We start from the raw sequence: 27601 nt of genomic DNA, 5'->3' as shown, positions 1-27601 counted from the left end.
GTAGGCCCATTGTATATTGTATTTATATATAAATATAATAGCGATGTGACTGAGAATTTTTTCCCACTGGTTAATTGATGTGTGACACCGCGGCGGGGGCTTTTAAATCGCTAACTTAAAGGGATACTCCACTTTAAATGGAAAATTCTGTCATCATATACTCACCCTCATGTTGTTTCAATCCTTTATTAATTTCTTTCTTCTGCTGAACAGAAAGGAAGATATTTAGAAGAATGTCAGTAACCAGACAGTTTCTGGTCTCATTGACTTCCATAGTATACATTTTTTTCCTACTATGGAAGTCAATGGGATCAGAAACTGTCTGGTTACTGACATTCTTCTAAATATCTTCGTTTCTGTTCAGCAGAAGAAAGAAATTCATAAAGGATTAAAACAACATGAGGGTGAGTATATGATGACAAAATTTTCATTTTAAAGTGGAGTATCCCTTTAAAAGCGAAAGTGAAATACGGACGTCCAGTAGGAATGAACTAAAAAACATTCACTCTGTTCTGCTCGTTCCTCGCCGTAGGTGCGTTATTGCCCGTGCAGCCGTGAGCATTTTAGTTTCATTTAAAAAATAGCGCCATTTCGGGGGTGGGATTGCTTGAATGTTTTTTTTACAAAAGCACAATGTTGTGTTTTATTGCGAGTGTACATAAATATAAGTAAACACATTGCAGTTTAAATGATGTCCTGTATGAACAAACCGACGGAGTAGCCTATGTTTTTATGTTTCCACTGTTCGATCGTGCCCACGCCTCACACACACACACACACACACACACACACACACACACACACACACACACACACACACACACACACAGTGCATTCCAGCATTGCAATCTTGACATCGCAGCCGGTTCATTACAGCCGTAATAAAATATAATAATAATTATAAATAGTCAACATATTTGCAGCAAATGATAGTAGATTTTAGATCAATATATTTGTTTTCCTTACAATTTTAATTAACACTAACTTTATTCTTATCTGAATTATAAATAATTTATTTCTGTATAAAATAATACTACCATTAAAAAATACATTTGATTGTCTTTTTTAATCAATGAAGAATGTGTGACTTAAAAATAAACAGATTAGTGCTCGGTTTGAGGACAAGAAATGAAAACCAATGCAATATGATGAATGTCCAAAAACGTTCGCTCTTCTCTGCCCGTTCCTCGCCTCGCCATATATATATATATATATATATATATATATATATATATATATATATATATATACATATATATGTATATATATTTATTTATTTATTGTTACAGATATATAATGTATATATATATTTTTTTGTTACATTTATTTATTATATATATATATATATATATATATATATATATATATATATATATATATATATATATATATATATATATATATATAAATATAGCTGCGAGCAGCGATGGAGGGCTCAAGCCGGTGACACCGCCACCCCGGTGGCTTTAGTGTAACTAAAGGCACCAGGGTGGCGGTGCCACCGGCTTGGGCCCGCAATCGCTGCTCGCAGCTATATTTATTATTATTATTATTATTATTATTATTATTATTATTATTTTGTCAACCTTTCGGGCACTTTTGGGGCCCTTAACATGCTCGAAAACTCTTGAAATTTTGCACACACGTCAGAACCCGCGGCCATCAGGGCCGGACTGAATCTGGTACCCGGGCGTGGCAGGGGGGCTCGACAGCGCCCCCTGGAACGGGATCCAAACACGTGTCCATAAATCAAACACGCTTGCATGTAATAATATGAAACTCAGAACACATATAGATCTCATTGGGCCGAACAACTTTCGTGCTCTAAGTTTTACGCCAGCCAAACAGGAAGTTGGCTATTTAGCGTTGTTTGGAAACGCATGCTGCGGAATTTAATGTACTCCTCCTAGGGAATTCATCGATTCGCCTCCAAACTCGGTGTGCATGAAGTCAAGACATTGAGGATGCTAAATTGCGGACGGATTTCTGATATCTCGAACGGTTTGGCCGTGGCGAGGAAACAAATTTATGGCGAAAAAATGAAACAGGAAGTGTGTTATAACTTCTGCATACATTAACTGATCTTGATGAAACTTCAGCAGTGTGTTCGTTGTAAGAGGCCGATCACATGGATGTGACTATTGTGAGTCAAAGTTATAGCGCCACCAACAGGCAGCAGGAAGTACATCACTTTCAAAATGCTTTGAAATCAGTGTCTTATTTTTACCCGATTTGCTTCAAACTTTATGTGTACAATGTAGACACACGGCAGATGTAAACCTGTGAAAGGATTATTGATATCTTAGATACTGTTGCCGTGGCAACGCATCAAACTTTAATATTATTTTTTGATGCTTTTGAGACTCTTAACATACTTGAAATTGCATGAAACTCAACAGACACATCACATTTATTAGCCCGTAGACATGTGCAAAGTTTCAGAAACGGGCGTGGTGGAATGGCTCAGTAGCGCCACCTTTAGTCAAAAATGGGGGCTTAGTTTTTCCTAGAATCACAAAACTTGGTATGTGTATTGTTCTCATCAAGACGGACAACTTTCTAATTTACATGAACCATCTCCGACCAACAGGAAGAGAGATATTTTGGTTTGAATGTGGATTTTCTGAAGAATTTTCTCTCCCTCTCTCTGTGTCTGTGTGTGTGTGAGGGGAGGGGGGATTTGACTATTGCTTTTATATTGTTAATCAAGGTTTCAGGGGCTTTTGGGGTCCTTAACGTGCTCAAAAACTCTTGAAACTTTGCACACAGGTCAGAACCCACGGCCATCAGGGCCGGGCTGAAGCTGGTACCCGGGCGTGGCTGGGGGGCTCAACAGCGCCCCCTTAAACGGGGTTCTAAAACTTGATCCATATATCAAACACGCTCGCATGAATTAATATGAAACTCGGTACACATATAGATCTCATCGGGCCGAACAACTTTACCCCGGTCAAGTTTTACGCCAGCCCAACAGGAAGTCGGCTATTATGGGTTGTTTGGAAAACGCTTGCTGTGGAATGTGAAATACTCCTCCTAGAAAATTCACCGTGTCCCCTTCAAACTCGGTGTGCATGTAGTCAAGACTTTGAGGATGCTAAATTGCGGACGGATTTTTGATATCTCGAACGGTTTGGCTGTGGCGAGGAATCGAATTTATGGCGAGAAAAGAGAAACACGGAAGTGGAATAACTTCTGCATACATTAACTGATCTTGATGAAACTTCAGCAGTGTGTTCGTGGTAAGAGGCCGATCAGATGGATGTAGCTATTGTGAGTCAAAGTTATAGCGCCACCAACTGGCAGCAGGAAGTGTGTCACTTTCAACATGCTTTTGACAAAAGTGGGGGGGTTAGTTTTAACTACAGTAAAGAAAAAACAGTTTGTATATTGTTCTCATCAAGCCGGACAACTTTCTAATTTACATTCAATAGCTCTGGCCATCAGGAAGTCAGATATTTTGGTCTGAATGTGAATTTTTTTGCAAAATCAGCCTCTGAATTTTTAGCCACTCCTCTTAAACTATTTATTTTATTCGTACCAAACTTTTTCAACATGATGAAACTACATTAAATATGCTAAATTGTGAATGGATAATAAATATCTCAAACGGTTTTGCTATGGCGAGGGATTAAAGTAATGTCCAAAAAGGAAACACTAAAAATCTTCTAAAAATGTAATTATATACCATTTATTTCTATATAAAAGAATACAAATATCACAACTAAACCAATTTTATTCTGTTTTTGCAATTCAAGAAGAATGAAAAAGTTAAAACAGGCTATTTAGTGCTATTTGGTTCAACAAAAAAGCAAACATAGGGCTATACTGCCCTCTTGTGTCCAAAAGGACATCAAAATAGTATATAAAACTTTTTACCAGGTAGGCCAATATTGTATTTAAATATACATTTATTACGTATGTGTCTGAGGATATTTTCCCACCGGTTAATCGACGTGTGACACGAGTGGGTGCTTTTAAATCGCTAATATAATAGTGTAAGAAAAATAATGATAATGTTGCACACACAAATCACACACATGTGGGAAAGAATGATGCTTTTAAACAACACTAAACCGCCATTAGGTGTCGTCAGGCATCCATCTTAATAAGCGAGTCATTGATTCATTCGTTCAAATGATTTGTTCGAATGAGTCGATCAAGATTAAGACAGATGTTTATGGATTGATCATTCAATCTTTGAGTCAACCGATTCGTTAAAAATGCTGAATCGTTCAGTTATGAGAAAACACGTGATGCGTGATGGTTCTGCCGTGATCTTTGTTTAACTATTTTCGCTGCTGAAACAGAACAAAAACAGTCAACATTGCATCTAAAATGTAAGTGACTTAATTGTAACTGTTTATTAACCTGTTGTATGAAATCTAGGGGTGGGAGAAAAAATTTATTCTTAGATGCATCGCGATGCGAACGTGGACGATTCTGAATCGATTCACAAATGTCAAAAAATCGATTCTCTAAAAAAATATTTTTCTAATAACGTAATATTGACGGAAGGCAAAAGGCGGAACTCTAAGCGGACGTGCGTGCAGTCTGTGGCGCGCACATAACAGAGAAGTTTCTTCTGCTCACCAAGGCTGCATTTATTTGATTAAAAATACAAACAAAAACAGTAATATTTTAAAATATTATTCCAATTTAAAACAGCTGCTTTCTATTTTAATATATTTTAAACTATTATTTATTCCTGTGATCAAAGCTGAGTTTTCAGCATCATTACTCCAGTCGTCACTGTCACATGATCCTTCAGAAATTATTCTAATATGATGATTGATACTCAAGAAACATTCATTATTATTTTAAATGTCGAAAACAGTTGTGTACAGTCTTTGATGAATAGAAAGTTCAAAAGAACAGCATTTATCTGAAATCTAAAGCTTTTGTAACGTTAAACACTACCGCTCAAAAGTTTTGGGTTTGTAATAATTAAAATTTTATTTTTTGGGGAAATAAATAAAATAAATCAGTACTTTTATTTATGAAGGATGAGTTAAACTGATCAACAGTTACAGTAAAGACATTTATAATGTTAAAAATATATATATTTGAAATATATGCTGTTCTTTTGAATTTTACATTCATCAAAGCATTTTGAAAAAAAAAAAATCTGTACACAACTGTTTTCAACATTGAAAATAATAATGAATATTTATTGAGCATCAATCATCATATTAGTATGATTTCTGAAGGATCATGTGACACTGAAGACTGGAGTAATGATGCTGAAAACTCAACTTTGATCACAGAAATGAATTACTATGTAAAATATTTAAAAATTGAAAACAGCTGTTTTAAATTGGAATAATATTTCACAATATTACTGTTTTTGTTTGTATTTTTAATCAATAAATGCAGCCTTGGTGAGCAGAAGAGACTTCTCCTAAAAACATTAAAAATCTTACTGACCCCAAACTTTTGAACAATAATATATATATATATATATATATATATATATATATATATATATATATATATATATGTATATATATATATATATATATATTTGTATGTGTGTGTATGTATGTATGTATGTATATATATATATATATATATATATATATATATATATATATATAAATATAGCTGCGAGCAGCGATGGAGGGCCAAAGCCGGCGGTACCGCCACCCCGGTGCCTTTAGGTAACTAAAGGCACCGGGGTTGCGGTGCCACCGGCTTGGGCCCGTAATCGCTGCTCGCAGCTATATTTAGGGCCCAAGCCCTGAAAGGGCGAAGAGCCCTATTGTTTCCGGTAGGATTATTTTTATTATTAGGGCCCAAGCCCTGAAAGGGCGAAGAGCCCTATTGTTTCCGGTAGGATTATTTATTATTATTATTATTAGGGCCCAAGCCCTGAAAGGGCGAAGGCCCTATTGTTTTCGGTAGGATTATTGTTTATTATTAGGGCCCAAGCCCTGAAAGGGCGAAGGCCCTATTGTTTTCGGTAGGATTATTTGTTATTATTATTATTATTATTTTTTTCTACTTCTCGGGCACTTTTGGGGCCCTTAACATGCTCAAAAACTCTTGGAACTTTGCACACGGGTCAGAACCCGCGGCCATCAGGGCCGGACTGAAGCTGGTACCCGGGCGTGGCACGGGGGCTCGACAGCGCCCCCTGGAATTATGTCGGAAAAATTGGTCCATAAATCAAACACGCTTGCATGTAATAATATGAAACTCAGTACACATATAGATCTCATCGGGCCGAACAACTTTCGTGCTCTAAGTTTTACACCAGCCCAACAGGAAGTCGGTTATTATACGTTGTTTGGAAAATGCATACAATGGAATGTGAAATACTCCTCCTAGGAAATTCATCCATTCGCCTCCAAACTCGGTGTGCATGAAGTCAAGACATTGAGGATGATAAATTGCGGACGGATTTTTGATATCTCGAACGGTTTGGCCGTGGCGAGGAAACGAATTTATGGCGAATAATGGGACACAGGAAGTGTGTTATAACTTCTGCATACATTAACTGATCTTGATGAAACTTCAGCAGTGTGTTCGTTGTAAGAGGCCGAACACAAGGATGTGACTATTGTGAGTCAAAGTTATAGCGCCACCAACTGGCAGCAGGAAGTGTGTCACTTTCAAAATGCTTTGAAATCACTCTCTTATTTTTACCCGATTTGCTTCAAACTTTATGTGTATAATGTAGACACACGGCAGATGTAGACCTGTGAAAGGATTATTGATATCTTAGATACTGTTGCCATGGCAACGCATCAAACTTTATTATTCTTTTTTGATGCTTTTGAGACTCTTAACATACTTGAAATTGCATGAAACTCAACAGACACATCACACTTATTAGCCTGTAGACATGTGCAAAGTTTCAAAAACGGGCGTGGTGGAATGGCTCAGTAGCGCCACCTTTAGTCAAAAATGGGGCCTTAGTTTTACCTAGAATCACCAAAATCGGTATATATATTGTTCTCATCGAGCCGGACAAATTTCTAATTTACACTTAATAGCTCAAAGCAACAGAAAGTCAGATATTTTGGTTTGAATGTGATTTTTTTGGAGCATTTTCTCTCTCTCTCTGTCTCTGAGTGTGTGAGGGGTGGGGGTGATTTGTCAGTTGAGTGAGATTTTACTTTTTCATTTGTTTTTCAAGGTTTCTGGGGCTTTTGGGTCCCTAAACGTGCTTGAAAACTCTTGAAACTTTGCACACAGGTCAGAACCCGCGGCCATCAGGGCGGGGCTGAATCTGGTAGCCGGGCGTGGCAGGGGGGCTCGACAGCGCCCCCTTGAACGGGGTTCTAAAACTTGGTCCATATATCAAACACACTTGCATGAATTAATTTGAAACTCGGTACACATATAGATCTCATTGGGCCGAACAACTTTCGTGCTCTAAGTTTTACGCCAGCCCAACAGGAAGTCGGCTATTTAGGGTTGTTTGGAAACGCTTGCTGTGGAATTTAATGTACTCCTCCTAGGAAATACATCGATTCGCCTCCAAACTCGGTCAGCGTGAAGTCAAGGCATTGAGGATGCTAAATTGCGGACGGATTTTTGATATCTTGAACGGTTTGGCCGTGGCGAGGAAATGAATTTATGGCGAGAAAAGAGAGACACGAAGTGTTATAACTTCTGCATACATTAACTGATCTTGATGAAACTTCAGCAGTGTGTTTGTGATAAGAGGCCGATCAGATGGATGTAACTATTGTGAGTCAAAGTTATAGCGCCACCAACTGGCAGCAGGAAGTGTGTCACTTTCAACATGCTTTTGACAAAAGTGGGGGGGTTAGTTTTACCAACAGTTACAAACATGAGTATATATATTGGTCTCACCGAGCCGGACAACTTTCTAATTAACAGTCATTAGCTCAGAGCAAAAGAAAGTCAGATATTTTTGGTTTGAATGTGGATTTTTGGGATATTTCAGACTCTGAGTTTTTAGCTACTCTTCCAAACTGGCTTATTTTTTTCACACCAAACTTTTTCAAAATAATGAAAATACATTAAAGATGCTAAATTGTGAACGGATATTAAACATCTCAAATGGTTTTGCTATAGTGAGGGACTGAAGTAATGTACAAAAAATAAACACTAAAAGCCTCATCTTCTAAAAATGTAATTATACACCATTTATTTCTATAAAAGTATACAAATATCACAACCAAACTCATTTTATTCTTTTTTTTAATTTAATAATTATTTATAAGTTTAAAAATAGTAATTGTACCATTTAGTCTCATAAAAGTCAAGTCATTCATAGGGCTATACTGCCCTCTTGTGTTCAAAATCAGGTAGGCCTATTGTATTTACATAAAAATATACTAGGTATGTGACGGTGAGAATATTTTACCACCGGTTAATCGACGTGTGACACCGCTGGGGGCTTTTGAATCGCAAACTTAAAAACGAAAGTACAATATTTTCGTCCGCACTGACATTGATAGTGGTTGATAATAATAATAATAATTTGTTACATTTATATAGCGCTTTTTCTGAGACCTCAAAGCGCTTTACATAGATGGGGGGAATCTCCTCAACCACCACCAATGTGCAGCATCCACTTGGATGATGCGACGGCAGCCATATTGTGCCAGAACGCCCACCACACACCAGCTTACTGGTGGAGAGGAGACAGTGATGAAGCCAATCAGTATATCAGTACATGGGGATGATTAGGAGGCCATGATGGATAGAGGCCAAGGGGCAAATTTGGCCAGGATGCCGGGGTTACACCCCAACTCTTTTTCGAAGGACATCCTGGAATTTTTAATGACCACAGAGAGTCAGGACCTCGGTTTAACGTCTAATCCGAAGGACGGTGCTCTTTTGGCAGTATAGTGTCCCCGGCACTACACTGGGGCATTAGGACTCACACAGACCACAGGGTGAGCGGTTGAGCGGGCGTTTCAAATGAATTCCTATGGAAGTAGGAATAAACTGAAAAACGTCCACTTTGTTCTGCTCGTTCCTTGTCGTGGATGCGCACCATGAATGCCCGTGCAGCCATGAGCATTTTAGTTTAATTTTAAAATTAGCGCCTTTCGGGGGGTGGATTGCTTGAAATTATTTTACAAAAGCACAATGTTGTGTCTTATTGCGACAGTACACAAATATAAGTTAACACTTTGCAGTTTGAATGTGCTCCTGTATAATGACGTATGTTTTTATGTGTCCACTGTTCCATCGCGCCCACGCCACACACACACACACACACACGGTTTACTATCTTTGTGGGGACTCTCCATAGACTTAATGGTTTTTATACTTTACAAACTGTATATTCTATCTCCTCACACTAACCCTACCCCTAAACCTACCCATTACAGAAAACCTTCTGCATTTTTACATTTCCAAAAAGACTCATTGTGTATGATTTCTAAGCTTGTTTACCCATGGGGACCTCTATTTAGGTCCCCACTGTGACACGAGTCCCCATGAGTCTGTGTGCATTCAGGTTGAAGTCCCCACCGGGATAGAAAAACACACACACACACACACACACACACACACATACTTGTTTTTGCTACGTCGTGGGGACTCCTGACTAGAAGGTGACACGTGGGGACACCAATTTCTAAATACAATAAAGCCATAATTTTTAGTCAGAAGTGTCTGGGGGAATTTTTGAATCCCAAAAATCAACTTTTTTTTCAGAAATTCTTAATTTTAAAAAGGTGAATATTTGTCTGGTTTTTCTATTCCGGTGGGGACCTGCCTATTGTGTCTTACCCCAAACCACCAACGAGGGGCGCTATTATGAGTTAGCTTTTGGTTATCTAATTTTAATACAAATTTAAACTTGTACCAGATAAACAATAAATATTAAGTTTACATCATCATTAAAGAGTTGTTTAAAAGGGAGAATTGTCTATATTTATATTTTTATGGATTTTTACTTTATTTTACAATTTACAAATTCCCATAAACTCTTGTATTTGAATAGAGCATTTGTATGGATGTAAACAGTGACAACAGCCTCACCTCACTTCCTGTTTAACAGGAATCTATTATTCTTCAACTGAGAATCTGAAAAGGTTTACATTTGGATAAATAAGACAGTCATGTTGTATGGCAAGCAGGAAATGTTCACGGGTATCATTGTGTTTGCTGAATAATTATTTGTGCATACTGGAATCAACTCTGAATTAAAACAAGAGCACATGCTGGCATTCAACAGGGTTGCAAGATATATTGCTATTTGCTATTTGTGTTTTTTCTTATTCGTCATCCTAAAAATATTTCACGCACAGAAACCTATGAAACCCAATGAGTGCGATGTGTATTAATGCGTTGTGGAATAATTCGCAATATTTAGTTTTTTTTTAAAAAAATGTATGCAAACGTGCCACAGTTTTGGACCACACTGAATTCTTTTGAGTAGAAGACATTTGATGTACAACCCCCCATAAACCTCCCCAAGAAAAGTTTGGAAATTTGGGTAATTACAACAAAAATAAGAATCTACAATTTCTTAATGCTCTTGAACATTTATTTAACTTGTGTTTTGAAACACATTTTGAACATCTTGTTGCCTTCAACAAACATCTTCCTTTTCTTCTACATTTTTCGCTTTAAGGCATCAATACGATTCTTAACATAAAATTTCACCCCCTCCCAACTTCTCCCCCGAAGTGCCGCTGGTGACCTTTCAATGCAGTCCATGCACTGGGCTTTACCAGGAACCTTCCCAGAGTGGATGTAGTCCATCAGAGTTTTTTCCACAGCCTGGATCTCTTCTTTAGACCACTTTCTCCGTGGGTTTTGTGTAGATACTGAATAAAAGAAAAATAAATAGGCTATTAGTAATTGTGATTGGGATAAAAGTAATTGTTAACCCACACGACATGAACGTGAATAACATCAAATAAATACATGGTATTCAGTTTTTCTCTCATTGTCTCACAGTTTTATACATACTTTTTTGCTAAAATCTAGTTCGCATGGTTGAAAATCTGTAAATTCTGGCACATGTTTGCAAGCATGATACCTAGTAACAATATAAACAGTGATACTGTATTAATAAGGACTATTTTGACAAAAATATCGCTGGTAATTTAGTCACTATCTAAGATGTGTATTGGATCTGGGCTGAAAATGGACCAAGCCAAACATGACAAAATATTTAGGTTTTATTGGTCATAACCATAAATGACTGCTTGGGAAATTGAAGAAGTAAATTTGTAGGACCTTTCCCTTTTCTTTTCTTTACATGTTTAAGCCTTTAGAAATGAAACATTTACGATATAGGACCTAATTAAAGCTGCACATAATGGGAGGGGTTTACCCAAGCTTAAATTATATTGGCCCACGGTGACCAACGGCAACAGATCTAAAAAAAACACAATTATAAGGATTTTGCTTGGAAATGAAAATATAATTACATATTTATGATCAATTTATTATATGGTGTAAATATACTGAAAAATATATGAAATACAATATATTGAATAATACACAAGGAATTGCCACTTTTCATTTATGAAAAATATATATTTAAAATATATTTACACTGTAAAATGTCATTAATTGAGTGTACTTCAAAAACACGAGGAACAAGATTTCCTTACATTTCTTAAGGGGGTGTTTTAATCAAAGTTGTAAGTTACTAGTACAAAGACTTAAGGGTGTTGGGACAATGATAGACTTTGTATTTATTTCTATTTATTAAACTGTAAATACTTTGTGCATGTCTGAAACTTCACTGAATATATGCATTTAAAAAAGAATAACTCCAATACAATTTAGATAAAGCAACATGTAGCATATTCTCAATGTTTCTTGATCTTCTGCTGGACTGAAGCACAGGCTCTGTTCTTCAGCACAAACCCTTTAAACCCCAACAGAACATTAAACACTAACAGGTCTGTGAAGATCTCAGCAGAGGAGGGTTAAACAGCTCCACAAACAGCATTACCAACTTCACTTATTACTAACCAGACTGACTTTATTTCTGTCAGACGTCTACACAAGTTCTTACTGAGAATTAACATTTAGATTTAGATTGAGATTTAGATGTTGATGATTTATTGAAAATAACATAATATTAGTCACCAGATTGTGATCAGTGTTTGATTTTAGTTGGGCTCTCGACTTTATAACATTATAACATCAGCAGAAGAACAAGAAACATTGAGAATATGCTGCATGTTGCTTTATTTAAAATGTAGAAATCTATTGAAGTGATTTCTATTAACTTCTATGTTAAGTTGATGTTTTTTTGTATTTATTCAGTAAAGTTCAGTGAATAAATACAAATAAATTCACAGTCATTGTCCCGACACTCTTTTGTATGTCATTCTATTAGAAACTTTCAAATTTGATTAAAACGCCCTTGAAATTTAAGCAAATCCATAAATGTTTTCCACGTTTTCGAAGTACACTCAACTAATGACATTTTACAGTGTAAATATATTGTGAATACATTTCTCCAATAAGTATATTTACACCATATACTTATCATAATATATTGATCATAAATATTGGAAATATATTTTCATTCCGTAAGGGTATCTAGTCGCGAGCCTGAATTCTCAGACAGTTCTGTCCAATACAACACTTGTAGATTAAGAAATGGTCCGTACACAGTCGCTGTATGGAGAGAAGTAGCCAGTAAAATAAGCACTTCCTCCACTTTGGATCTGCCATGCTGCTGTTACAAAGCTCCATCAGCACAGATCACTGAAACAAAGACGTTTTCCACTTTTCACCAAATTTGACCTCCACATTAAATTTAAAGGGTTAGTTCACCCAAAAATGAAACTTCTGTCATTAATTACTCTCCCTCATGTCGTTCCAAACCTGTTAGACCCTAGTTTATCTGCAAAACACAAATGAAGATATTTTTGATGAAATACGAGAGGATTCGGTCCTTACATAGGCAGCAACGTCACTACAACTTTCAAGGCCCAGAAAGGAAGTAAAGACATTGTTAAATAGTCCAAGTTATGAAGCGATGAGAAAACCTTTTGTGCACATATTTTAATAATGTCTTTATTAACTTTCTGGGCCTTGAAAGTTGCAATGGCATTGTTGCATATGAATGGATCAGAATCCTCTTAGATTGCGTCAAAAATAACTTCATTTGTGTTTCAAAGATGAACAAATGTCTTACGGGTTTGGAACAACATTATGGGGAGTAATTAATGACAGAATTCTTTCATTTTTAGGTGAACTAACCCTTTAAGGGAACCCTGTTGTCAATATAAATGGGTCTCTTTGTAGATTCCAATTAAAATGACTTAATTCTGACTTTCACAAAAAAATGGAAAGTGTGACATTTCATAAGACATTTGAAAAACAGCTTACCCTTTGTTGTGTGTGGTTTGTCCAAGTGCTTGCCAATTGGCTGCAGTTCTTTATCCTTGCCTGTTATAAAACATATGAGTACAACAGAGGAGACTTTAAATACAGATAATATACAGTAATGGCACAAAATGCTGACTAAATGGATACCAGTAATTGTGCCATACATCTAATTTACCAAATATATTGGGGTTTATTTTGATATGAAATGATATGAAAAAAAATAAAAGCAAGTGAAACCATGCAAATCATAAAGTACTGGTTCTTTAAAAGGAAAACAATATCAGAAGTCTTCATAATCCTCCTGTTTAATTTAAATCGTATTACCTTTGGATGGTTGTTCAACTTCATTAGTGGACTCCACTGATTTGTCTGGACAAATAATAGCTCTCTTAGTAAAAGAATATTAAACAAGCAATCCTAAATATCAGTAAGCACACTCAAACTGTTCTTCCAGTAATATTCTAACTAACTGTGCTCTAAAGACAGGATTGACAGGATAATACAGCAAAATATGAAGAGCTCGTCTCAATGTGTTGGAGCAATGGCGGGAGATCTCTGTGCGAGCCAGTTGAAGTTGGATGTCAGAGCTTTGCTGGGAAATTAGTTCAGCAGACTCTAAAACTTCTCGGTTTTAAAGGGAAGAAGAGCTATCAAGAACATTCATGAGGCTTCTGAAGAGGCCTTGCAATGGGCGGATCTGTGGCTTTATTTTGGGGAACCCTGTGGCTCACTGTCTAGGGTACAGACTGAGCACTGTGACCTGGGCTCAAATCTAACCCAGGCCCTCTACTGCATGCCAACAAATTACCAATGTGTGGGCCAACTGCTGACTAGAAGGGCCTGCTGACTGAAAACGGCAAGCTCAATGTTATGATGTTGAAAAATGCCCCAACGTTCACTTGTTTTACGAACATAAGAATGACCTAGCAACCGAAGGTATATAAACGAAAGCATTTAATACAACTAACCTTTGTTTTCATGCTCTGATATAAAAACATGGTCTTCTCCCGTTCATCATTTACAGTTTTTGTGTGCGCCTTCATGTATCGGTATTCACAAGCATTGTGATGTGCTCTAAGTTTCTGGAGGTGACCCAAGTGACAGCTTTGAACCTACAAAACAAACAAACAAAAAAGGTTTTTGGAAGCTTTTCTTTTGCCATTTATGCTACCTCCAGAACTGAACCTTCAAATAAGGATTTATTGTTGACAGTAGGGCTGTTGGAACGAATTCCGAAATTCGAATATAATTCGAATATTTAAAAAATCAATACTATTCGAATGCTGAAGTTCCTATTCGAATATTGCTTTTGTACATTAAAAAAAAAAATGCAATCTTGCCTTTCTTGTGCGCATGTGAAAATGAAATGCTTTTGTTTCGTCAGATGAACAATAACGTTTTTGAATCGTAACACAATTGTGCACGTTATCCACGCACGCAGTATCATAACAATACTGTCAAAAATCGCGGAGAGCAATGTATGCACGAAAACGGAGATCACCACTCCTGACAATTTGAGAAGCGATGTGTTGAAGGTGTTTGGATTTCAAACCCTTAATGGAAAAACTGACAACGTTACACCCTGACAAGCTAGGCGATCTGTCCGAGGAACCGCCGCTAAAACAGGCAAGAATTATTCTTTTCTACCTCTCTCCTCATCACGGTTACGAGCTGTCCGCACGTTAAGGGATTATAGCGAGGCGGTTGTTATAGCGAATAACAACCCCGACAGGCTGAACTTATTACATGGCTATACAAAATAAATAAACAATTTGACACAAAATATTGATTTAAAAAGGAGTTTATTGATTTAAAAACGATTGTACTGCTTCCGCTAAAGAACATAGACCGTTCCGCGTCCATAGCAACGCTGTTTTTCATGGCAATGCGTGTTATACTTCGCACTCGCAGCGGTCTGTTATCAAGAAATAACAGACCGCATCAAAGAGTATAGAAGTACTTCTATACTCTTTGACAGCATTCTACATTAGAATTCAACCAAGCCATGTAATAAAAGGCAATAACAGACAAACTGACACGGTTTATCTGTGAAGATATGAGACCGATCAACATCACGCATTGGCGATCCATAAGACTGTGTAATGTCGTAAATATTAATAATAGGATACATTTGAGCATTTAATATTCGAATATTATTCGAATATTGAATAAAATAAGGAATGGAATTCGAATAGCATTATAGAGGAAGATTGACAGCCCTAGTTGACAGCAAACACTCTACCATGTGAGCCACAGGGGATCCCCTATATTCCACGGAACAACTCATAAAGAGCAGCAAAATAAAAGGATAAAATAGAATTAAAATAGAATTTCTCAAATTAGAAATGTCTTAGTTATGGATACAGTGTCCTGTAACACAATTGTGACCCTGGACCACAAAACCACAAAAATCTGAATACATAATCTTTCCATTGATGTATGGTTTGCCAGGACAGGACAATATTTGGCTGAGATACAACTATTTGAAAATCTGGAATCTGAGGGTCCAGAAAAATCTGAATATTGAGAAAATCGCCTTTAAAGTTGTCCATTTCTATTGGCGATTGTGCTGCATCCACTCACAAAAATAAATGTTTTATATATTTGAGGTAGATAAGAATAGGACAGAGGCCGCACTATGCATAAACGTTTTTTATTCGTTGCACAACGTTTATGCATAGTGCGGCCTCTGTCCTATTCTTATGTATTATATTTTTAGGCCAGCACTCTAAAAAGTGTATTATCAAAAATTGAGTGAAGCCTGCTCCTATCCTCATTAACCATATATTTGAGGTAGGAAATTTACAAAATATCTTCATGGATCATAATCTTTACTTAATATCCTAATGATTTTTCGCATAAGAAAAATCGATAATTTTGACCCATACAGTGTATTGTTGGCTATTGCCACAAATATACCCGTGCAACTTAAGACTGGTTTTGTGATCCAGCGTCACAATTGTGTTTGTCCGGTATAGGTTCAGTTGGTTGCCAACTATATAGTTAGTTAGTTGATAAATTTGTTGTCTTGTCAATCAGTTAGTCAGTCAGCTCCTTTACTGAACACAATAATTACATTATAACATACTTTACACTGCTGTTGGATGAATCAAATTAAAATAGCATGCTTTTTAATGCGTCTAACGAAGTTATTTCATTTTCAGAAAAACCTGTTCCCTTATATGGGTCATTAGCTGAGACCTTAATCTAGAAATATATCAATTTATAATAATGTAGTATTAAATAATAAAAACTAAAAACTAACTTCTAAAACTGTTTTGTCCCTTACCTCAACCAACAGTTTTATTTATATAACCCTGATGGCAGATGGCAGATTCTTCTAGAATGATCATTTTTATCAAGCTTGTATATTTAAATTCAATAATTTCACTTAAATGACAATGAAGATTACCTATTAATTGTAATTTAAGTGAAATTACAGAACTTAAATATACAAGCTTGATAAAAATGATCATTCTATAAGAAAATTTCAGATGGCAGATATATATATGTTTATCTGTGGATATAGCCTACCTTTGTTTTCTCTTCTGTCACATCATCTGTCACATCATCTGTCACATCATTCACTGCAATGTAAATCACAAAGACAAAAAAAGTATTGTTATTTAAAATATTTTTCCATTTTACTTCCTCCTACTATAGCCCTTATGCACCAGAGAAACAAGCGCGCTGCATCTTTAGAATATTGTCTTTGAACTTCCGTTTTTGCGGACGCTCTGTATATCTCTCTGGCATTCGCTCTCCAGGAGTAATTAGCTTTTGAAGTGGATTTTCTTAATGTAAAGTTAACGAAGATGTCTTAACAAATGTCAGTAGAACGGGAAGATTTTAAAACGAGCCGTTCATTCATAAATAGACAAGATCGCTGTGAAAATACAGACCGGAAGACAAAAGACAACGAGCTACATAAGGTCTATAGGATTAGGCTTAAACAAGAGAATCATCAGTATCGAATAACAAACTAATACATTTAAAATAAGTATATCAAAATAAGGCTGATATCAATGACACCAATTTAGCAAAACCTGTATTTACCACAAATTTAATGTGAACTGTGACTTTTAATTTCATACAATGATAAAAAATTACAACAAAAACTTAACTATCGTATCGGCTGAAATTGACAGTACACAGGACAACATGTTGTATTTCCTCAGCACGAAGTTAATTATATCAGTGGTTCAGTAACTGGACATTACTAACATGTCAAGTTTAGGGATAATTGGCCAAATTTATTTAGCCATTAGAAATTCATTTTCACCAACGATGAATGCATGTAAAATACATTTTTTAGATATCAGCGAGGTATTTTTTTATCTTTATATTGAACATGAAGAAAAGTACACTTGGTTTCACAATAACATGATCATATGGCTAGACATATTTATCTCGTTTAATGCCACAATACCAAATCTTCTGTCCTTTGAAAGCGTCTCAAATGTTTAACAAAAAAGTAAAAATACTGAAATGTTTTTTTAAATGAACTTTTTCACTAAAATAAGCAGATATAATCACCTACTTGACTTTAATTTCTAACAGATGATCTGTTTTATTTTTTTATCAAACCGTAAAGAAAATGTACAGATCAAGTTATAACAAAAAAAAATGTAAGTTTACAAAAATCAACCTTAGATTATATTAATTACTACAATCATCCCTTAATTACTTTGTGATAATGTAGTGGCCTCTAAACTTCTATTTAAACTGACCGGTTATTAATTAAAACATTATTTACCTAAACAAAAGATAGCAGATTAAAAAATTGAATTTCATGCACATCCATGAACTTGGCATGGTGTTGCAAGAGAATGAAAGGAGGGCGCATGGGGGGCTATGTTGGATATTTCTTTTTCTCCAAGATTGTGCTTTTAAAAACCTTGGTTACTCTGGCTCATTAAGCTACATATATAAGCTTTAAGAATTAGGCTATTTTAAGTAATAAATGACGCACTACAATTTGACATAGCGTACCACAAATGAGTAAAATGTGTTTTGTAACCTACTATGTGCGTTCGATATAGAGGCGATGTCAAAAGCGTCAGTATATGACGCCCTAGGATTAGAATGCCCAAGGCGTCATATACTGACGCTTTTGACATCGCCTCTATATCGAACGCACATGGCACCCTTTAGCGTCAATATGAGACGCAGATAGATATGGGCCAGAAGGCGCGTCAGTATATGACGCCCTAGGATGAGAATGCCCAAGGCGTCATATACTGACGCTTTTGACATCGCCTCTATATCGAACGCACATGGCACCCTTTAGCGTCAGTATGAGACGCAGATAGATATGGGCCAGAAGGCGCGTCAGTATATGACGCCCTAGGATGAGAATGCCCAAGGCGTCATATACTGACGCTTTTGACATCGCCTCTATATCGAACGCACATGGCACCCTTTAGCGTCAATATGAGACGCAGATATATATGGGCCAGAAGGCGCGTCAGTATATGACGCCCTAGGATGCCATGTGCGTTCGATGTAGACGCGACGTCAAAAGCAACTGACGCCCTAGAGTGAGAATGCGTTGCATTATCTCACCTGTGCATCCAGAGCTGCCATTCGTAACGTTAGTCTGCAAGCACATGTGTCATAGACAGTCAGACATCATGGTCAAACATCACATTACACTGTATTTAAAACTGCAATGATAAAATTTGGCAATGTATTAAAGTAATTGACACTGTAACATAAGCCAATACAATACTGAAAATAAATGCCATTTATTGTCTGATCTTGAAAACTGCATTACAGAAGTAGAAAAAATTGTTCTGAATTTAACTTCCCTCTTGCTTTTTTGAAACCCATTATTAGTGTTTATAGTGATAAAACGCATGAATCTCAGGCCTGGCCTCAGACTCCTCATGGCTGCACGTGTAGGCCGCAAAAGATGCAACTCCTGGCCATCTTAGATTAATGTTACCAAAAGTGAGCTAAACATCTAGGTGAAGTAACAGGGACGCAAAATATGTCTTTCAGAAGTAACAAAGACAACAACATATTAAATTAGGCGAAGTTTAAAAGCGGATTACCGCTAAAAATGCAGTCACCTATGCAATCCTAACTGTGGCCTTAAAACATGAGCTTAAGACTCTTAGGAATCTAAAGCCCTAATTAATATATTATTGTTAGACTATCATTATTTTCATTTTGGTAGATTAATCTATACTTTATGCAAAGCTGCTTTGAGATTATGATTAATGTGAAAAGCGCTATGGAAAATAAAATGACGTGACATTTACGTTACGATATATGTGCAAACAATAAGTTAAATAAACAGCACCATATTATTTTGAGAACCTTGTACAAAAAGTCAAAAACTTACTTTTTCGTCGGATGTCTCGTCTCCTCTCGTCTCCATCTCGCCGTGTCCGTCTCATCCCTGCCTCTCGAGCATCTGAGTGTCGCAGGTGTGAGACGCGGGGGGGGGGGGGAGACCCGGGAGAGTGGGGGAGGGGACGGTCGCGGTGGGGACTCGAACCTCAGGTTCTGTGTGATCTGGGTCCGCCATTACTGACATTCACTCGGCGCACTATATATATAGCTATGTTTATTACCCGCGAAAAAAAAAATTCTTGTGCAGTTTTTGTATTATTTTAAAAAATGATGTATGCACATATGCTCTGATAATATAGTGTATAGGATATATTATGTTATAAAAGAAATACATTTTCTGCTCAAATTCAGATATGTTTTTTTTTAAGTACAAATAAAATTTCAGAATGTAGATGTTAAAATACATATTAAATGTGATATTTAAAAAAAACACATTAATGAATGGAACCAATTTGGAACTTTTAAAACAACTCACAAAAAGATTGACATTCATAAAAATAAAAAAAAATAAAAAAAATATTAGTAGACCTTGTACTCACCAGAACAGATATTATTTTTACCCTCTGAGAGGAGATCAAATAAATAAAATAGGTTTGAAAGCAGTGAGGCTTATTATGGATACGAGGCCTCCGCACACGATAACGTCCTTTAGAAACTGTGTATACTGATTCTGAAACTCTTTAACTGCATTCTCCTCCTCACTACTGTTAAAATAACAACAAACATCTTCACAGAAAGTGCTCTCCTTGCTGTTCAAGATAATGACTGACACCATGTATTGCTAGCACTTCTCCTGCTACTGCTTTCTCTCCAGACACACTGCTTGTTGTATTCCTCATTAGTCGCTCTGGATAAAAGCGTCTGCTAAATTAATAAATGTACATGTAAATGCGCTCACCTAAACAGCAGTTCGCCAGGTAGAGGAGAATGGAGAAAGACTTTATTTGCAAACTACATAAATTAACTGTCAATTCAAGTTAAAAACACTATCACGTGATTTCATTTATGGTAAGAATAACACATAGTAAAAATAATTCAACAAACGCTGAAGCAGTTTCTCCACACTGGGAACCCTTCCGGCTCAGCACTGGAGCAGATTCTCCCACAATGACATGAAACTACTTAGAGTAACACCTAACTTAAACAGAAATAAGAGTGTGTTGTAGACATTTACGTTTGCATGTGTACTGCATACATCCATACACTGGTGTGTGTTAGACTAGTGATTATGACACAGTGCTCATCATGTCCAGGATCTGAGTTCACCTGGTCAGATTAGCCATAATGATTTAGCACCTGCTCTCACCAACATCTGGACCCAGAGGTCAATGTGCAGCTAGGGTTAGGGTTAGGGTTAAGGTCAGGGAGAGGTACTGGTCCACCACATCCAGATGCTGACAGCATTAGGGTTAGGGTGGGGTCGGGTCAGGTTAGGGTCAGGGTACTGGTCCACCACATCCAGATGCTGACAGCACCTCTGCTTCATGCCCTGCTGGCTCTATTATCTGCTCTGCTAACAGGACTGGTGATGGTCAGTCCTCCACTGTGGCCTGTGGCTGCTCCTGCTGTGACACTGGGAACGGGAGCGCAGACGCTGGCACATGCTTACCTCAGCAGCACAGGGGCATTAGCCATGTTCTTAGCTAGCCATCATTGCCCCTCTTCTGCTTTACAGCAGCACATCTGGATGCTGGATCAGTAGATTATTTCTACATCTGTTTATCTCTCACGCTGTGCTGTTCACTTCCGTTAGCTTCATGAGAAGAGCTGTGTCTGGCCCGTTCTCTCACACTGAGCACTCTTCTGCTGAGAGTTCTGCTAAAGCAGTGTCAGTCTCTCTCTGCTAGCTCACAGCATCTAGTAAGGCACACGGGGTTGAAGACTATATAAACTGTGAGATATGAGGTATGATGAGGGTGTAATGTGCTGCTAGGGTTAGGGTTAGGGAGAGGTAAGGCACAGGGTGTTGAAGACTACTGATATACTGTGAGATATGAGGTATGATAAGGGTGTCATGTGCTGCTCTGTTAGCCTAGCGGCTAGCATTTACCAGATAATAAAGGCATGAAACATTTTTATAAATAGTGTGTTAGTAGTTCACTTTTAAGGCTTTTGAGAGAGCACAGAGAATGTGTGTATCAAATATCACACCATTTGTGCAAAGGAATTACAAAAACAGACCAAAATATGTTGAATCCCATTTGTGATATACTTAATTAAAAAAGCCAGAAGATTAGAAATAACAGCAGCTGCCAATTTTAGAAACAAAGATTGTATATTGTCAGGGCCTGTTCATTTATTAATATATATATGCTCCTCTTTGATTCTGTGTAATGTATGCAGAAAGGCTCTGTCAGAAGGGTATCCCAGAGTGGAAAAACTATTATCATTTACTGATCATGATTTAATTAGTTTAGAATTAAATGATAATTACATATTATAGTAATGATATAATAATGTATTATAATTACATTAACAAAATCACTTTGGAGTGTTTTTAACTAATTAATTAATTAATTAATTAATTAATTAATTAATTAATTAATTAATTATTAATTAATTTAATTAATTGATTTAGATTTAGTATATAATCCCCCCCCCCCCCCAATACAACAGTCCACGGAGAGGCGAGACTGAAACCCTGGAGTTGGCAAACCTCATTTGATTTCTTTCCTATTGTCATCAATAATGAGTATATGAATATAGATACTGTAGATCCCTGATTAATTACATGAATGGCATTTTTAAGAGATCTGTTGTATTCTAATCATTTGAAGAATTTGCTAAATTAAAAAAATAATATTTAGTTTGTGGCTCAGTCTATCCAGAATCTTCATTCTAGTGTATCAACAGTAAATTTATTTAATTATGTTTATTTTATAAAGTAATATAAATAACTAAATAGTATACTAATATCCAGTATAAATATATATATATATACCCTATTAACTCATATCTTACTATTACTATTATTAAATACTTTAATTTCATTATTGACCAATACCCCCAATAGGGCGCTAGAGAGTGACACACTTTTCAAGAACAATGTGACTCGTGGGGACAGCAATACTCTGTGTGACCACCAGGGGCGCATAGATACACACTCACACAGATTTTTGTCTTGAAAACGGTCCTCATGAGGACTTCAGAAAAAACTGCATGGGGCGGGTCTAGACACTGTCTGGGAGGTGCCTAGGGGGCTTTGCCGGTGGGGACCTCAATTTAGGTCCCCACGGTGACACGAGTCCCCACGAGTCTGTGTGCATTCAGGTTGAAGTCCCCACCGGGATAGAAGAACAAGAACACACACACACACACACACACACACACACACACACACACACACACACACATTCCAGCATTGCAATCTTGACATCGCAGCCTGTTCATTATAGCCATGTGTATGTATATATATATATATATGGGCGGCAGTGGCTCAGTGGTTCATGTAGATTGTCTACAAACCGGAAGGTTGGTGGTTCAATCCCCGGTTCTACCTGACCAAGTGTCGAGGTGTCCTTGAGCAAGACACCTAACCCCAGCTGCTCCCGACGAGCTGGATCGCCTTGCATGGCTGACACCGCCGTCGGTGTATGAATGAGTGAGTGAATGGGTGAATGTGAGGCAATATTGTAAAGCGCTTTGGTGGCCATTGGGTCTGTGAAAGCGCTATATAAATGCAGTCCATTTACCATTTACCATTTTACCATATATATAAATATAGCTGCGAGCAGCGATGAAGGGCCAAAGCCGGCGGTACCGCCACCCCGGTGCCTTTAGGTAAAGGCACCGGGGTTGCGGTGCCATCGGCTTGGGCCCGTAATCGCTGCTCGCAGCTATATTTATTATTATTATTATTTTTTTTTTCTACTTCTCGGGCACTTTTGGGGCCCTTAACATGCTCAAAAACTCTTGAAATTTTGCACACACGTCAGAACCTGCGGCCATCAGGGCCGGACTGAAGCTGGTACCCGGGCGTGGCACGGGGGCTCGACAGCGCCCCCTGGAATTATGTCAGAAAAATTGGTCCATAAATCAAACACGCTTGTATGTAATAATATGAAACTCAGTACACATATAGATCTCATCGGGCCGAACAACTTTCGTGCTCTAAGTTTTACACCAGCCCAACAGGAAGTCGGTTATTATACGTTGTTTGGAAAATGCATACAATGGAATGTGAAATACTCCTCCTAGGGAATTCATCCGATCGCCACCAAACTAGGTGTGAATGAAGTCAAGACATTGAGGATGCTAAATTGCGAACGGATTTTTGATATCTCGAACGGTTTGGCCGTGGCGAGGAAACGAATTTATGGCGAATAATGGGACACAGGAAGTGTGTTATAACTTCTGCATACATTAACTGATCTTGATGAAACTTCAGCAGTGTGTTCGTTGTAAGAGGCCGATCACAAGGATGTGACTATTGTGAGTCAAAGTTATAGCGCCACCAACTGGCAGCAGGAAGTGTGTCACTTTCAAAATGCTTTGAAATCACTCTCTTATTTTTACCCGATTTGCTTCAAACTTTATGTGTATAATGTAGACACACGGCAGATGTAGACCTGTGAAAGGATTATTGATATCTTAGATACTGTTGCCATGGCAACGCATCAAACTTTATTATTCTTTTTTGATGCTTTTGAGACTCTTAACATACTTGAAATTGCATGAAACTCAACAGACACATCACACTTATTAGCCTGTAGACATGTGCAAAGTTTCAAAAACGGGCGTGGTGGAATGGCTCAGTAGCGCCACCTTTAGTCAAAAATGGGGCCTTAGTTTTGCCTAGAATCACCAAAATCGGTATGTATATTGTTCTCATCGAGCCGGACAACTTTCTAATTTACACTTAATAGCTCAAAGCAACAGAAAGTCAGATATTTTGGTTTGAATGTGATTTTTTTGGAGAATTTTCTCTCTCTCTCTGTCTCTGAGTGTGTGAGGGGTGGGGGTGATTTGTCAGTTGAGTGAGATTTTACTTTTTCAATTGTTTTTCAAGGTTTCTGGGGCTTTTGGGGTCCTTAATGTGCTCAAAAACTCTTGAAACTTTGCACACAGGTCAGAACCCACGGACATCAGGGCCGGGCTGAAGCTGGTACCCGGGCGTGGCTGGGGGGCTCAACAGCGCCCCCTTGAACGGGGTTCTAAAACTTGATCCATATATCAAACACGCTCGCATGAATTAATATGAAACTCGGTACACATATAGATCTCATCGGGCCGAACAACTTTACCCCGGTCAAGTTTTACGCCAGCCCAACAGGAAGTCGGCTATTATGGGTTGTTTGGAAAACGCTTGCTGTGGAATGTGAAATACTCCTCCTAGAAAATTCACTGTGTCCCCTTCAAACTCGGTGTGCATGTAGTCAAGACTTTGAGGATGCTAAATTGCGGACGGATTTTTGATATCTCGAACGGTTTGGCTGTGGCGAGGAATCGAATTTATGGCGAGAAAAGAGAAACACGGAAGTGGAATAACTTCTGCATACATTAACTGATCTTGATGAAACTTCAGCAGTGTGTTCGTGGTAAGAGGCCGATCAGATGGATGTAGCTATTGTGAGTCAAAGTAATAGCGCCACCAACTGGCAGCAGGAAGTGTGTCACTTTCAACATGCTTTTGACAAAAGTGGGGGGGTTACTTTTAACTACAGTAAAGAAAAAATAGTTTCTATATTGTTCTCATCAAGCCGGACAACTTTCTAATTTACATTCAATAGCTCTGGCCATCAGGAAGTCAGATATTTTGGTCTGAATGTGAATTTTTTTGCAAAATCAGCCTCTGAATTTTTAGCCACTCCTCTTAAACTATTTATTTTATTCGTAGCCTACCAAACTTTTTCAACATGATGAAACTACATTAAATATGCTAAATTGTGAATGGATAATAAATATCTCAAACGGTTTTGCTATGGCGAGGGATTAAAGTAAAAATCTTCTAAAAATGTAATTATATACCATTTATTTCTATATAAAAGTATACAAATATCACAACTAAACCCATTTTATTCTGTTTTTGCAATTCAAGAAGAATGAAAAAGTTAAAAACAGGCTATTTAGTGCTATTTGGTTCAACAAAAAAGCAAACATAGGGCTATACTGCCCTCTTGTGTCCAAAAGGACATCAAAATAGTATATAAAACTTTTTACCAGCTAGGCCAATATTGTATTTAAATATACATTTATTAGGTATGTGTCTGAGGATATTTTCCCACCGGTTAATCGACGTGTGACACGAGTGGGTGCTTTTAAATCGCTAATATAATAGTGAAAGAAAAATAATGATAATGTTGCACACACAAATCACACACATGTAGGAAAGAATGATGCTTTTAAACAACACTAAACCGCCATTAGGTGTCGCCAGGCATCCATCTTAATAAGCGAGTCATTGATTCATTCGTTCAAACGATTCGTTCGAATGAGTCGATCATGATTAAGACAGATGTTTATGGATTGATCATTCAATCTTTGAGTCAACCGATTCGTTAAAAATGCTGAATCGTTCAGTTATGAGAAAACACGTGATGCGTGATGGTTCTGCCGTGATCTTTGTTTAACTATTTTCGCTGCTGAAACAGAACAAAAACAGTCAACATTGCATCTAAAATGTAAGTGACTTAATTGTAACTGTTTATTAACCTGTTGTATGAAATCTAGGGGTGGGAGAAAAAATGTATTCTTAGATGCATCGCGATGCGGACGTGGACGATTCTGAATCGATTCACAAATGTCAAAAAATCGATTCCCTAAAAAAATATTTTTCTAATAACGTAATATTGACGGAAGGCAAAAGGCGGAACTCTAAGCGGACGTGCGTGCAGTCTGTGGCGCGCACATAACAGAGAAGTTTCTTCTGCTCACCAAGGCTGCATTTATTTGATTAAAAATACAAACAAAAACAGTAATATTGTAAAATAGTATTCCAATTTAAAACAGCTGCTTTCTATTTTAATATATTTTAAACTGTTATTTATTCCTGTGATCAAAGCTGAGTTTTCAGCATCATTACTCCAGTCGTCACTGTCACATGATCCTTCAGAAATTATTCTAATATGATGATTGATACTCAAGAAACATTCATTATTATTTTAAATGTCGAAAACAGTTGTGTACAGTCTTTGATGAATAGAAAGTTCAAAAGAACAGCATTTATCTGAAATCTAAAGCTTTTGTAACGTTAAACACTACCGCTCAAAAGTTTGTGGTTAGTAATAATTAAAATTTTATTTTTGGGGGAAAGAAATAAAATAAATCAGTACTTTTATTTATGAAGGATGAGTTAAACTGATCAACAGTTACAGTAAAGACATTTATAATGTTAAAAATATATATATTTGAAATATATGCTGTTCTTTTGAACTTTACATTCATCAAAGCATTTTAAAAAAAAAATCTGTATCAACTGTTTTCAACATTGAAAATAATAATGAATATTTATTGAGCATCAATCATCATATTAGTATGATTTCTGAAGGATCATCATGTGACACTGAAGACTGGAGTAATGATGCTGAAAACTCAACTTTGATCACAGAAATGAATTACTATGTAAAATATTTTAAAATTGAAAACAGCTGTTTTAAATTGGAATAATATTTCACAATATTACTGTTTTTGTTTGTATTTTTAATCAATAAATGCAGCCTTGGTGAGCAGAAGAGACTTCTCCTAAAAACATTAAAAATCTTACTGACCCCAAACTTTTGAACAATAATATATATATATATATATATATATATATATATATATATATATATATATATATATGTATATATATATATATATATATATATATATATATATATGTATGTGTGTGTATGTATGTATGTATATATATATATATATATATATATATATATATATAAATATAGCTGCGAGCAGCGATGGAGGGCCAAAGCCGGCGGTACCGCCACCCCGGTGCCTTTAGGTAACTAAA

At 36.9% G+C, this 27601-nt stretch overlaps 2 protein-coding genes across 3 annotated transcripts in view; both read right to left on the bottom strand.

Annotated features, from left to right (window-relative positions):
• Positions 1 to 27601, bottom strand: part of LOC308697118 (E3 ubiquitin-protein ligase TRIM39-like) — an 85020-nt gene that overhangs the window by 25110 nt on the left and 32309 nt on the right. The window lies entirely within an intron of this gene.
• On the bottom strand, positions 9893 to 19828 carry LOC308697119 (uncharacterized protein). 2 transcript variants are annotated; one of them, XM_081376227.1, is made up of 7 exons: positions 19643 to 19828; positions 18859 to 18892; positions 16828 to 16880; positions 14262 to 14405; positions 13618 to 13662; positions 13294 to 13353; positions 9893 to 10760 (listed from the first exon to the last, which is right to left on the bottom strand). In XM_081376227.1, the coding sequence occupies exons 1-7, from the start codon at positions 19676 to 19678 to the stop codon at positions 10695 to 10697; spliced, it is 438 nt and encodes a 145-aa protein (XP_081232353.1). In that variant the 5' UTR covers positions 19679 to 19828; the 3' UTR covers positions 9893 to 10694. The 2 variants fall into 2 exon arrangements, with proteins under 2 accessions (XP_081232353.1, XP_081232354.1); XM_081376228.1 differs by lacking the exon at positions 14262 to 14405 and having other exon boundaries at positions 19643 to 19725.

This window comes from Scardinius erythrophthalmus, assembly GCF_964197995.2.
Source record: "Scardinius erythrophthalmus genome assembly, chromosome: 10".
Taxonomy (NCBI): Eukaryota; Metazoa; Chordata; class Actinopteri; order Cypriniformes; family Leuciscidae; genus Scardinius; species Scardinius erythrophthalmus.
The sequence above is the reverse complement of the archived record's forward strand: the minus strand, read 5'-3'. Positions and strand labels throughout refer to the sequence as shown.

Bases quoted from the DNA above. Each gene is read 5' to 3' on its own strand.
- LOC308697119 (XM_081376227.1), bottom strand. From the start codon at position 19,678: ATGGAGACGAGAGGAGACGAGACATCCGACGAAAAA. The intron at 18,893-19,642 runs GTAAGTTTTTGA...ATGTGCTTGCAG, and splicing joins ACGAGACATCCGACGAAAAA to ACTAACGTTACGAATGGCAG. The intron at 13,354-13,617 runs GTAATACGATTT...GTTTTATAACAG, and splicing joins AGTTGAACAACCATCCAAAG to GCAAGGATAAAGAACTGCAG.